Source organism: Chaetura pelagica, unplaced genomic scaffold (genome assembly GCF_000747805.2).
Source record: "Chaetura pelagica isolate M959 unplaced genomic scaffold, ChaPel_1.0 scaffold109, whole genome shotgun sequence".
In the NCBI taxonomy this organism is placed as follows: Eukaryota; Metazoa; Chordata; class Aves; order Apodiformes; family Apodidae; genus Chaetura; species Chaetura pelagica.
Window position 1 is genome coordinate 14,115,403 of NW_009970725.1, and position 14,022 is coordinate 14,129,424.

Consider the following 14,022-nt stretch of genomic DNA (forward strand, 5'->3'; position numbering starts at 1 on the left):
TAGCCCAAGTTCCCTCAGAAGCTCCTCATAAAAATTGTTCTCAAGGCCCTTCACCAGCTTTGTTGCCCTTCTTTGGACACTCTCCAGCACTTCAATATCCTTCTTGTATTGAGGTGCCCCAAACTGGACACAGTACTCGAGGTGTGGCTTCACCAAGGCTGAGTACAGAGGGACAATCATCTCCCTGGTCCTGCTGGTCACACTATTTCTAATACATGCCAGGATGCCACTGGCATCCTTGGCTACCTGGGCACACTGCTGGCTCATATTCAGCTGCTTGTCAATCAGAACTCCCAGGTCCTTCTCCTCTGGACAGCTTTCCAGCCACTCTTCCCCAAGCCTATAGTATTTCATGGGGTTGTTGTAGCCCAAGTGCAGGACCCAGCACTTGGCCTTGTTGAACTTCATACAATTGACCTCAGCCAATTTACCTAGTCTGTCCAAGTCTCTCTGTAGAGCCTCCCTACCCTCAGACAGATCAACACTCCCTCACAACTTGGTGTCACCTACAAACTTACTGAGGGTGCATTCTATCTCCTCATGAAGATCATTGATAAAGATCTTAGAAAGAAGTGGTCCCAATACTGAGCCCTGAGGAAGTCCACTCGTGACTGGCCACCAGCTGGATTTAACTCCATTCGCCACCACTCCCTGGGCCCAACCATCCAGTGTTTTACCCAGCAGAGCGTATGCTTGTCCAAGCCATGAGCAGCCAGGTTTTTCATCCGAATGCTGTGGGAGACACTGTCAAAGGCTTTAAAGAAGTCCAGGTAGATAACATTCACAGCCTTTCCTTCATCCACCAGGCAGGTCATCTGGTCATAGAAAGAGATCAGGTTTGTAAAGCAGGACCTTCCTTTCATAAACCCATGCTGACTGGACTTGATCACCTGGTTGTTGAGTTGCATAATGGCACTCAAGACAATCTGCTCCATGAGCTTCCCTGGCACCGAGGTCAGACTGACAGGTCTGCAGTTCTCTGGACCCTCCTTTTGGCCTTTCTTGCGGATAGATACCACATTTGCTACCCTCCAGTCCACTGGGACCTCCCCAGTTAGCCAGGACGGCTGGTAAATGATGGAAAGAGGCTTCGCAAGTGCATCCACCAATTCCCTCAGTACTCTTGGGTGGAATCCATCCAGCCCCATAGACTTATGGATGTTTAGGTAGTGTAGCAGGTCACTGACCACTTCCTCTTGAATTACAAAGGTCTCATTCTGCCCCACCTCCCCATTTTCCAGCTCAGGGGACTGGGTGTCTAGGAAACAATGAGTTTGACTGCTAAAGACTGAGGCAAAGATGGCATTTAGCACCTAAGCCTTTTCCACATCCTTTGTACCTATGTTTCCCACTGCATCCAATAAAGGATGAGGATTCTCCCTAGTCCTCCTTCTGGTATTAATGTATTTATAGAAAGATTTTTTTTATTGTCTTTGACAGTAGTAGCCAAGTTGAGCTTCAGTTGGGCTTTGGCCTTCCTAATTTTCTCTCTTCATTGCCTTACTACATCTCTGTATTCCTCATGAGAGGCCTGGCTTCTCTTCCAGAGGCCATAAACTCTCCTTTTCTTCCTGAGCTCCAGCCAAATCTTTCTATTCAGCCAGGCTGGTCTTCTTCTTCGACAGCTCATCTTTCGGCACATGGGGACAGCCTGCTCCTGGGCCTTTAAGATTTTCTTCTTGAAATATGTCCAGCCTTCCTGGACTCCTTTACCTTTCATAATATTCTCCCAAGGGACATTGTCAATCAGTCTCCTGAACAGATCACCTGAAGTGAAAGATTCCCATGAGAAGGGAAAAGGCTTAGCAAACTCTGTGCTGGTAACAACCTGGAAAGTTATAAACAGAGGGCCAAGTTGATGGTCATAACACCAGCTGCTCTCCAGTGTTGAAGAACACAAAGCTCACTCTAGCCACAGCCAGGCCTGAAACAGAGATAAAGTAGTAATGAACAGATAAACAACAGAGTTTGCTTTGTGGGAGCAGGGCCTCCATGAATTTTTCTACTGTTTTCCTTTTATTCTCCAATGAGGCATGTTGGAGGTATGGCTAATGGTTAAATGACAGCAGACAATCCACTTTATTCTATAAAAGCCTGGTCCCATCCTTGATCAGGGGGATTTCTGTACATTATCCCTGGAGGTTGCTGGGCCTTCTCCCTCTACTGGGGACACCTGCCAGAGAGACCGATTCTCGAGAACTATGATTCACACCCAGGGATGCCCAGCTTTGGCCAGGCAAGGGTGAGAAATATTACTCTCACTGTCTTATTATCAAACTTAACATTAAGTAATCTTCATTATTAAGACTGTAGAATCCTTTAAAGGTGATAATTAATATTCTAGACCTAGTATAACATTTAATAATAATAAAGCTACCAGCATTTTAGTGGTTAACCTTTGTTGTTTGATTTAATTATAAATAGTGGAATTCACTGCTAATATACCTTTTTGCATCCAAACTGCACTTCTGTTCATATCTCCCAATTTCCCCACATTTTTGCTGTACTTGTGCCTCTCGTCCAGAATAATTAAAACCCCAACATTATATGTAATAAATCTTGATTACTGCATATACGTACTGTCTGTCATCCATTCTGTCCTGAACAGTGGGAATCCACATAAGTACATGGTGTGTATGAGGGAGTGGAGTGATCCAGCTCTCCCTGACCATGAGCAGAGCTCCTGTTATTGGAGAGGTGTGCTGGACCCACACAAATCAGGGCTCTAAGTTGATCCAAAAGTGGGAAAAGGTTACAAGAGTGACAGCACACCCAGTTCAGTTGAACCAGAATCAGCAAGCAAGTTTATCATGGTACATTAGCACTTTAAAATTTTCATCACTTTCCTCTGTCCTCCTCCCCCTGACATTTCAATGCATCTCAAGAAAGAGGCACCTTTGGCTGTTCTTAGGGTAACACACGGATGGTTATTTGGGGGCAGAAGACAGCAAGGAAGTGGCAATTTGCCAACATTATGTCATGCGATGGTGACTGATTCATATGTTTGCAGCTTAGGTTTGGTTTCCTGATCCAGTGTTGGGAGCACCAAGGCTCCTCTCTCCCCACTAACGAGAACCATGTGTGGCCAGAGAGCTCACCAGTCACAGGCTCCCTGCTGGGCAGAACATGGCTTGGGAACTGATCTCTCCTGCATGCAGAAACATGTTATTTTTAAAAGGCATTTGCATATCTCTTGGTTTACACCCCTTACAAGTCCAGGGGAAGACGGAGGGATGTACACCACCTGTAGTACAATGCCAGCAACATGAATAAAGTTGTGCCTGCTTTTGCCAAGGCTAGATTTAGCACTTCATGTGTAGGTGGCATTTACATGGAAGTCCGATGGTGCTGCCGTGGGGATGGAGAGCTGGCACCATGCAGACTGCCACGGAGGCTGTTTTGGCTGCTTTGCCAGAGAAACTGCTGCAGTTTACTTATTAGTTCATCTGTTGCTTTTTTTCAGAGAGCTTTGAACTTGCTGTAAATCCTTGCACAAACAAGAATTTGCTGATTTTAACAAAGTGCAATAGGTAGCAAAAAGAGATGAGTATTAATAACCATGTAAAGCCCAGCAAGTGCTACACATTCTGCCTAGTAAAGCTGGGTAAGTTTACACTGATTTCCCTGTTGTCACCACTGGATTTCCACCAAAACCTGAGGTAACTGTTGTAAATCAATGTTGAGTACAACTCTGCTAAAAAGTGAGCAGAGCGTGGACATTTATTGTATGCCAGCTGATGAGTGAACCTCCAAGGAATCCCTCTGAATAAGCGTTGAAAGAGGTGAATTCACTTTGGATGAATCTCCCAATGCCCATGTGGCAGACTCTAACCTGGAAATCTCAAAACAGCAAGTAGTTTTGCAACACTTCCAAGGCTTTGTTGCTACAAATGACTGGGAACTCCACCACTGGTTTTCTTATAATGTTTAGATATTCACAGTACGGTTTAAAATGGTTAAAAGTATGAAACTCAAAACGGTCAAAAATTATATTAATCTTTTTCAGTCTTGGAAAAAGTTCAATTTGTAATGAAACTCTCAGAAGGGTTCACTAAATAGGACTCTTTCTTTCTCAGTCATCTTGAGCAGTTTCTGATACAAACCACACCAGCTTATTCCAGTGAAGTAAGAGAATACAAGAAAACTAAAGAATATGCAAGCCTTGTCAAGAACCAGTATACCTTCCTCTTAGGAAGGAGAAACAAGTGTAATGGAGAAGGTTAGATTTTTTCCCAGTATTCCTTGGTTCACCTATATTTTCAGCTCTTTTGGCAACTGTCTTCTCACCAGCCCCAATCATAGGTGTGAATCTTTTTGGACACCAGACATACATTATTAGGTAGTTAATAAAGATGCAGACCAGACAGACTCTGATGGTTCAGCTGATAGCAAATGGACTGTTTGCTGTGTAGTAGAGAAAAATTTCCTAGAATTTGAGAATATTGAGAAACTCACTTTGCATGGTGCACAAAACCCTGGGATAAAAGCTCTTTTGCAAAATCATGGAATTCAGAAAAGCACTTAGAATCACAGAACCATGAAAGAGCCCAGGCTGGAAGGGACCTTAAAAGATCATCTGGCTCCATCTTCCAAGGGAAAGGAGCTTAGATGAGTCCACCCATCCTGGACTACATCACAGTTTAGAAGAAGATTATGATAATAACAAGGATGATTACTGTCTTTTGTCAACAGCAGTCTGAACTTGCATTTCTAAGGTGTTAATTAAGTAATTCAATGTCTTTGCAAAATAATAATAAAAAAATAAAATAAAAAAGAAGCTGAAGGTAAGGTTCTAAAAATGCAGACAGGCTAAGGTTGAATTGCCTCTTAAAATGCAGTGCAGTATGTGGTGTAGATGTGGTGTATCTCTGCTCAGAAAAGTTTTGGATGCCCTGTGCTTAGAACTGTTCAAGGCCAGGCTGGATGGGACTTTGAGCAACCTGGTCTAGTGGGAGGTGTGCCTGCCCATGCAGGGGGGTTGGAACTGGATGATCTCTAAGGTCCTTTCCAACTCAAACTGTCATATGAGTCTATAGGTCTGTGATTAGATAGCTAATACAAAACTAAGCTGCAAAACGTCCATAAGAATCAAGTTAGCTAATTTCTATTCATCTGCAGGAAAGAAATTCTGTTTTTCAAACCTTATCTGGTCACAGTGGCAAAGATGTTTGGCTGGTCCAGGGTGGTTTGGTGCATGCTCTGCTACCACAAGGTGTGCTTTTGCTGATGGAGGATGATGGAAACAGAAGAAGGGCAGTGCAGTGATCTTACATGACCTGTATCCAGGGGTCTCCACCCTGTCAGCAGCTGCTGCAATACCATGGTAGTAAGTGGCTACAAAAATCAGGCAGAAGGCATGAAAACTATGGAAGCTAAAGTGCGACTCCATATTGGATATACAAATGAACTTCAAATCTCTGTCTTGTCAAACACTGGCTTGTGACCAGGTTACAGCACAACTCCAAAAACCTCAGAGATTCATACAAAGGCTAAGAATATTCTGCCTCTCAGAGGTAAAACACCTTTGAAACAGGTGCCAAAGATGGTCTGCAGCAAGCGCTAAAAGCTGCAGCTCAAATGAAACATGTTGTCCAGCTCTTGGCTCCAGTGGATCTACAAAGGCAGCAGGAGATCAGTGTTTTGCTCTGCAGAGTGGCAAGACACTCCCAACAAAGTGATCGATCAGCTGCTTCTTGCTAGTTGTGCAGTATCTGCTCTCCTGCTGAGATTTTAATAGCACATTTAGCCTCTAATTTAGGAAAAAAAATATAAAAATTACAGCTGGATGTCCTACCCTGACCTGACCACTTCAGAAATATTTTTGAGGCTGTGATTAAGCATTTATTACCCTGGATAAACAGAATTTGGGTTACAAATCTTGAATCTAGATCCAAGCTTTCAAGGAAGCTTGAATGGAGGATTTTGGACTGGACTTATCTCAGATAAATCTGAAAACAAACTGGATATTCTGGGAGGAGTGTTACATCAATAGTTGCTGCCATCAATGGCAAGTCTCAATATAACACTCATCCCAAAAATAAAACAGTTATTCAAGCAAGCTTATTACTAAACACTGTAAAACCTATTTTAAAAGTTATGCTTAAAGAGATTTATAAGCATCTTTCAGATGAAAAATTCCTGTTGAAAAGACAGTCTTAGATTAGATTTCCCCACTCAGATTACAACAAAGCAATCAGTTAGGTAATTCCAAATGCCAGTTCACTTAATGATGTGGAATAATGTAGTACTGTCAAGTGGATGACACTTCCTGGACTACTAGGTTTGCCTCACTTAATAAGGATGATGCCTTCCCATAGATTAAACCATTCATATTCAAACTATTTTGAAACTTTCTGAAAACTACCAGCAATACAAGACACACCTAAAACTCTAAGAAAGCACATAGGCTTTAATGTACATTGGGTTACTGGATCTTTAAATAAATATGCTTATAAATACTGTTTTGGACAGGAATAACTTTACTGACTCAGGATAAACCTCCTACTACTGCACTGATTCTATTTTTTCATGTTGGCAAGGCGTTATCATTGCCCCTATTACATCCTTTTGCCAAAGTTAACAACATCAGGAAGAAAGGAGGCAGCAATTTGAAAAATGGAAAACATATTACTGCATATTTTTTTAGACTGTGGCACTGTGCACATAATTTCTAAATTCATTTTAGCTCATTGACTTCGCTTTACTAAGTCAGGTTAAAAGAATTTTATGGCAGAAATATGATATTTTCAGAATTTTGCTTTAAATGGATACTTTTTGCTGTTGTTTTCCCACCTCTGTGAATCATCACTTTTGCAATACAGCAGAAGACACCTAAATGAAATTATAAAATGAGTGTAGAGATTTTATTTGGCAGAGATCAGTTGGTTTTAACCAGTGTTAATTTATGTAACAAGGTAACTTCTAACTGAAGGGCAGATTCTGCCTTATTTACACCTTTTCTCCAGCAACATTTAGGACTGAGAGCACTTAGAGCGCTGCCTTGAACGACTGCTGCTCACTTCCCCACTACTAGCTGGTCTAGAGAAGAAACGCTGTGAGTGGTAGAGGCAGCTTCATGCAAGCTCTGCCACTACTGTGCCTACCTCTGACACAGCAGCTACACTTCAGCCATTTCAGTACAATCATAGAACCATGGAACGATTTGGGTTTGCAAGGGACCTTCAAGATCATCTAGTTCCAACCCACCACTCCACTAGACCAGGCTGCTCAAAGCCCTGTGCATCCTGGCCTTGAATACCTCCAAGGAGGGAGCTATGCACTCTTCAGTCTGCAGATCCTAGTGTGCACTGGAAAGTGTTTAAGTGTGTATTTTTGTTTATGTTATCTCTATCCGCACCTTGCAGAAGCTACAACAGCAGATCTAGAACTCTGAAGTAGATCATATTCATGTTTGCTAATAGCAGCACAGCAAATACACAGGGCTATGCTATCACAGTATCCGGTTTTGGAGGGAAGCATTTTGCTTGCAGAATTCTGTAAGGTTTCAGGGCAAAATTGTAAATTCACCAGATTTCAGACTATCCCTTCAAAAAAAAAAATGGATTCCCTTCAGGCGACACTGTTCAGTCACTTCTTACTATCACACACACTGAATTTTGAGTTGAACTTTCAACTGCTGAAAGAGCAGTAAATCTTAGCTGAAAGACACTTGAGATCTTTCTGGCTTGTCTGGGTATTGTTCAACTTCATTTAGTCTGAAATCAATCGATACAGTGGCAAGCGGAATGCATTACGATTCAGAGACAACATATTGTTTATTGACCAGAATCAACTTGTACATTTCTTGTGAACTTGAAAACTCAAACCCAGAAACACCAATGTTAGCAGCTTTTAAAAACACCAGCCTTATGCTCTGCAGAGAAATAATATCCACCCACCACCCAACAGGAACAATTTTTATGTCTGCACTTGCATTTGAGGAGAGCATAACCTGGAGATCTAGCACCTAACATTCTGAAGAGATAGAAAAGCCCTTCTTCCTTATGTTTCAGCATCCCTTCTTATATGGATAAAGGTCCATTTCTAATTACACTAAAGCTGCTGTATCTTTTTTTTCTTTTTCATACTGCGAGTTTCTTGCAAATAAATAAGGAGAGCTCATGCAACTGGGTAAGTATGAGAATGATCAGCTGCTCTCTTCTAGGAAAATGGCATTAACCAGCATATTCTGGGTGAGAATAACAAAGAAGAATTAGGTGAATCAGTTTATTTTCTCAGCATATAATTCACCCATGGAAGCCCCGCTCTCCCCCCACCTAGTATTAATGGGAACTCTATTTATTTAGCTCTGCTTCAAAAAAAGATGGTACATAAAACAGCAAGGTATCCAATTTCTTCTAAGATGAAAATTGCTAAAATATTTTTCTGTCCCATTCCAGGACATGTGTCTCTCATTTTTCTCCTCTAGCCACTGCTTATATATCAGTCCTACTCCCATCATGAAGAATCCTGTTAGTGGCTTCTCCTCAATCAGAGTTGCACTTCCAAGCACTGATAGCACCTGTCTTGATGCCCTTCGAACATGTCTCTCTAACAGTAAGTAGATCAAAGTAAACCCACAGCACAAAGAACTGTCATTAAAGAAGCAAATAATTTCCATTAGTATTTGCTGCAACTTCTGTTGAGCTCTATCAGGACTTTGTATATTCAAACACAATTTCCTGTGTAATTTAGAACACTAGTCCTTCACATGCTATCATGTTCAAAAGGAAGACTGCCTAATAATACCAGCTCAAGAGAAGGTCTGCAAGAAGATAACATAATGTTTTCTGCTTACAAAAATGTCAGTACATATTTAAAATCCAACACTGGGATTTTTTTAGTCCAAACTCTAAAGGTGCTTTTCTTACAACAACAAGGAAGAGACAACTTACTTGCAGTCAGGTTTTTTTTTAATTTAAAAAATTAGTCACTAAGTTAAAATGGTGTATTTATACTGAATCAAATTTTACCAGAAAATGTACAGATATATTACTTAAAAAAACTTAGAATAGCAGATCGAGACTACATTAATTGAAAAATAAAGTAAATAAGTGTTAAAGTATTTTTAAATTTAAAAGGAAAAAAGGGACTTCTACAAATCAACCCAAACCATTCTTTGATTCTATGATTCGATATTAAGAGTTACTTCCCCCTTTTGACAAAATGTTATCGCTGTCTGGTGGTAAAACATTGTGAGATGACATCCTTATATCCAAACAGTTGAGAATGCTGAAGTCATGTTTTCTTTCTTTTCTTAATACACGCATAAAGTAATATACAGGTTTTAGGGAAGCTGAGAACATTTTAGCTACTTGGTAGTAGAAAACATCTATTCACCTCTAGGTGGCACAAAAGAACTTAAGCTAAGCAGATCTTTTCCTGTTTTTCAGGTAATTTTGTGTTGTCCCAATCAACCTCAACTCAGCAATTCCAGCATCACAAAACATACATCCATTAAACTCTGCTAAATAAAATGCCAAACTAAGTATTAAAGCACCAGCTACTGTAGCTAAGCAGCTCATTTTTTTTACTGCTTTTAATGAAGTGCATTGAGATATAAATCATTAATTGATTCTCCTCAGTACACTTAATATCCTTTCACCTTCAACTTATACTTAAAAGGAACAACAGGCTTACTAGAAATAAAGTTAAGGCTTAAGTTTAGTTTAATGTAAGGATTACTACAATCCTAAAAATATATACCATAAAAAAACCCTTAAATCATAATCCAGCAGAAAAAAAACAACCAAGTAATAATGTAATAATAATTATGAGTAAATTACATCCATTGCTTCATCTTCTTTTTGATCACAATGCAAAAATTAAATGGTCAGTGAAATAACGTCTAATCAACGTTGACTGCAGCAGTAACTATAAATGATGCTTTTTTACTTATGCAATGTAGTTGTCAACGTGAACATAAGATGGACAAGTTCTGCAAGACCAGAGAGAATTTGTGTATTAACAATCTGGTATCATGCACAGTACGTGAAATACCATGGTAGCCTCAGTGCTTGCACACAAGGATAGCAAGGCACATGCATTCTGCCCCAGTTAAGACACTATGAGATTGGTCCTCACAGCATTTATTTTCCTCTACCAAAAAATGTGTATGTGTACACTGCCCTCACATCAATGCCTCCACCTATTTCCTTCATCTCCTGTCTCAGACAAATCATTCTCACTCACATCGAAGGATCACTCTGACCAAACCCAAAATCACCTTCTCCTCCTAACCTGCCCCAGGCTTCTGCATACAATTGCTCAGGTGGGACTTTCACCATTCTATCATCCAATATCAGATTGGATATTAGGAAATATTTCTTCACAGAGTGGTGAGGCATTGGAACAGGCTGGCCAGGGAGGTGACAGAGGCACTGTCCCTGGAGGTGTTAAAAAAATGGGTAGACATGGTGTTTCAGGAGATGGTTTAGTGGTTAGGGGTTGTAGGTTGGATGGTTGGACTTGATGATCTTGAAGGTCTTTTCCAACTTTGATGATTCAATTATGCTATGATTCTGTGAAAACTGTTCAGCCTGAAATGTTTCAATTCTTCCAAGACTGAACATGTAGTTATGCAGAAAAATTGTCAAATCATTATGCGAAAAAGTATTTGCATCATCATGTGATAACAGAGCATTGCATCATGTGCCCACAATTAAACAGGAAAGGAATTTCTCTTACCTGGCATAGAAATCTTTTGGTGGAACAACCTCTTGAAAGAACTGTAGCTGGTACAGATAAAGTCCAATCAAGTGCCCCGCACTGAATATAGCCATTAATACACACAGACAGCTGAATATCAGCGGATCAAATGCTTGGCAACAGGACCACCATGTGCACAGGCCCAAAAATACAAAGAAATACACAGCTGAGGTCAAGGATGGCACCATCATACCTATGAAAATGAAAACATTGGAGGGTTGGAAAAGTGAGTGAAATATCAGCATTTGTTAAATCTCTAAGTCTGACAAGAAGACTATTAAAAATTTTAATCCAATTATTGTTCATGACAGTTATTGAAATTAGCTCTTACAACTGTTAGTAGCTTGAAGATTAGAAGAAAAGGATCTTTTTCTTTTGTTCAATTCACTCATGCTATACCTTAGCACTTAGTACACAACCATTCTCCAGACTTTCCTCTGAAATGAAATCTTCACTTTCTAAAGATGTTTACCAAAGCATGGAGAAAACCAGAAACATGGCTGCAAAGCGATCCGATAGTGCCTGAGAGCACTGGTGTATTACATTTAAAAATGAATGAAGTACAAGATGCTGAAACAGCATAACAGATGAACAGTGAAAAGCCTTCTCATCGAAATATTGAGATACCTTGAAGGTATCAAAACTGAAAAAAAATATGATGCACGTACTGAAAATAAAAGGTATCTAAAGGATATACAATAAATGTATGGATATTTTGATTTTTAACTCTAAGAAACTTCTAATTTACATTTGACAAAGACTGTGCTTTCTTACTCTCCTGGTTTGAGCCAGGATTAAGCCAATTTTCCTTTCTGATCTGCTCAAAAGCTTTCTGTTGGTCAGGACCCCCACACAATGATGTCATCAATATACTGCAGGTGTTCTGGAGCTCCACCCTTCTCCAGTGCAGCAGGAGGAGGGGATCGAGAGCATTGTTGTCGGACCTGAGTCAAACGGTGACACAGATATATATATATATTGGTTTTGCTCTTGCACATGTAGCAGAGTATTTCACTTGTGAAAACATGGAACTGGTGAAGGAGACTCAATGCTCTGTGGGTAGCCCACAAAAATGAAGAAGCAGGAAAGTCATACACTTTTAAGAGCAACAATCAGAAAAAAATGGCATAGGGGACTTTACATCTGGCATAGCAGTCTAGTAACGGAATGAAATTGAACAGGGATGCCTTCTTCAATTTATTTTTAAGTTTTTCACTAGTGCATGTCAAACAGCCACCTTCCTTCTGGACAGCTCAGCAGGCTCTTGGTGGCCTGTGGCTCCTGTATGCTCACTGGCCCTGCAGCTGGCCCAGCCATCCCAGCAAGAGGCCTTCTGCTTTGCCCAGTGATGGCTTGCTGTGCTTTTTGGGGACTACGCTCCAGGGGTCAGTCTCCAGAAGGGCTGAATCCAGGTACTGCCCAGAGAGACTTGGGACATGCCCGAATGGTGGCCCTGTGCATTTTGACTCACAGCCTTTGCAGAGCAAGGCTCCTTGGAAGGGGGAAGGGAAGAGGAAGCGTCTTCGGAGATAAGGTCCTTCACACTGGATTTTATTGGGTAAAAATTATGAAAAGCTGTGGTGGTCACAATCATGTGATGCTGGTCAAAATATGTGTACTGTAAGGACTTTTGACCAGGGTAATTTTGCCTGAGCTTCATCATCACCTCCTTTCACATCCTACTTTAGACCAAGTCTTCAGACCGGGTGTTTTGTCCTGCATATAACCTGCTGGTGTTTCCATAGGCTCATGGATTTAAAGCATGACAGGACCACAGGGATCATCTATTCTGACTGCCTTCATGATAGAGGCTGTAAAACATCACCCAGCAATTTCTGCCTCGAGGTTCTTACTATTTCCTTTCCTCTTTCAAAGAGATATTTTATCTTTATTTGGACACTAGAGGAGAAGGAGAATATGCTCTATCCATTAAAAAACTGTTTATTACGGCCAATTACTCTAGCTGTGAAAAATGCAAAATTTATTTCTGGTCTGAAATTGCCTGGGTTTAACACTTAACTGTTGACTCATATTATAACTTCTGTTAAATGAGATGTCTGTTAAAAAAATGGAGGCACTTTGTACCTTTGTCAGTATTTTAAGGCTGCAGTCAAATCACCATTCATCTTTTTATTTTCTTGGCACACTAAGTAAGGAAGTATTTAACTAATTAAACTCAAAGTCTCTCTCTGGAGTACAGGCTTCACAGACCTCAAGTCCTTTTTGTAGCTCTTGTCTCAACACCTCTCAGCTCTTGGCATGTGTTGGACTCCTGCAGACAAGCTGCCCAACGCCACTCAGGAGAAATCACTCCCTGTCATGGCTGCTTGATCCTTCTGCTTCATCCTCCCTCAGTGACATTCACCCATGCAACTTCAGAATGGCACTGACACCATGTTTATTTGTCTTTACTTATCAGGCTTTTTTAAAATTACTATTCTATGGCATCTTTCTTCCCTGATGTCAGGCCCCATGGTGATACACTGAAACTATTTTCCGCCCTCTCCAGATTTATTACTTTGCATTTGGCTACATGTAAGGCTGATCTTACCTTACTGAAAGAGCCACACTTGTCTAGTTCTTGTCATTCAATACCAAGCACTTTTTGTACTATCATTTTATATTCCATATAGTAGCATACTCATATATTAAGTATACACTTGTACTTACACTTCATATGCAATGATTCTATTCAGACACGTGAGTAGGCAGATAAATGCTAATTTACAATTGTATGTTCCAATTTTAAATTCAGTCATTACAACCTACAGTGATTTTGTACACTTCCATTCTGTCTGTAGCTGATTATGTGTTACTAAATCAAATTTCTTATAAAAGGTTGGCTACATCAGATCAAAACGGCTACTTTTACCAATCACATCAAAACCCAACTGCTTATCACTCTTTTTTACGTACTGCATTGTCAACCTATTATTCTTCTCTATTTTTTCTTTTTTTCCAAGGCTATGTGAATACAGTTTCTTTTTACACTTGGAAGTGACAGAACCAAATCCATGAATTCACATTATAGTCACATATAATATGCAAGCATTCACCATTTGGTTATAGCAGCAACTGGGAAAGTTGTATAAAGAATGATAGGGCTATACAGTATTAGTAGAAAAAAAAATTAAACAACTCAGCGTATTCCAATGCCTGCCAAAAAGTTAATTTAAATAAAATCAGCAGCAATTTCTTTTCCCTTAAAAATTTCCATTGTTATTCCCCCAGGTGCCAAAGTGCTGAAAACTCATTTGTTAAATGCATAATGTAATGGGCTCTGGAGGAATTTTTTTCAAATGCACCAACCTGCTG

At 40.3% G+C, this 14,022-nt stretch overlaps 1 protein-coding gene across 1 annotated transcript in view; it reads right to left on the bottom strand.

Annotated features, from left to right (window-relative positions):
* Positions 1-14,022, bottom strand: part of PIEZO2 (piezo-type mechanosensitive ion channel component 2) — a 258,854-nt gene that overhangs the window by 111,086 nt on the left and 133,746 nt on the right. Inside the window, exon 7 of the mRNA XM_010006936.1 lies at positions 10,687-10,902. Coding sequence (XP_010005238.1) covers positions 10,687-10,902 — 216 coding nt within the window. The remainder of the gene's footprint in view (positions 1-10,686; positions 10,903-14,022) is intronic.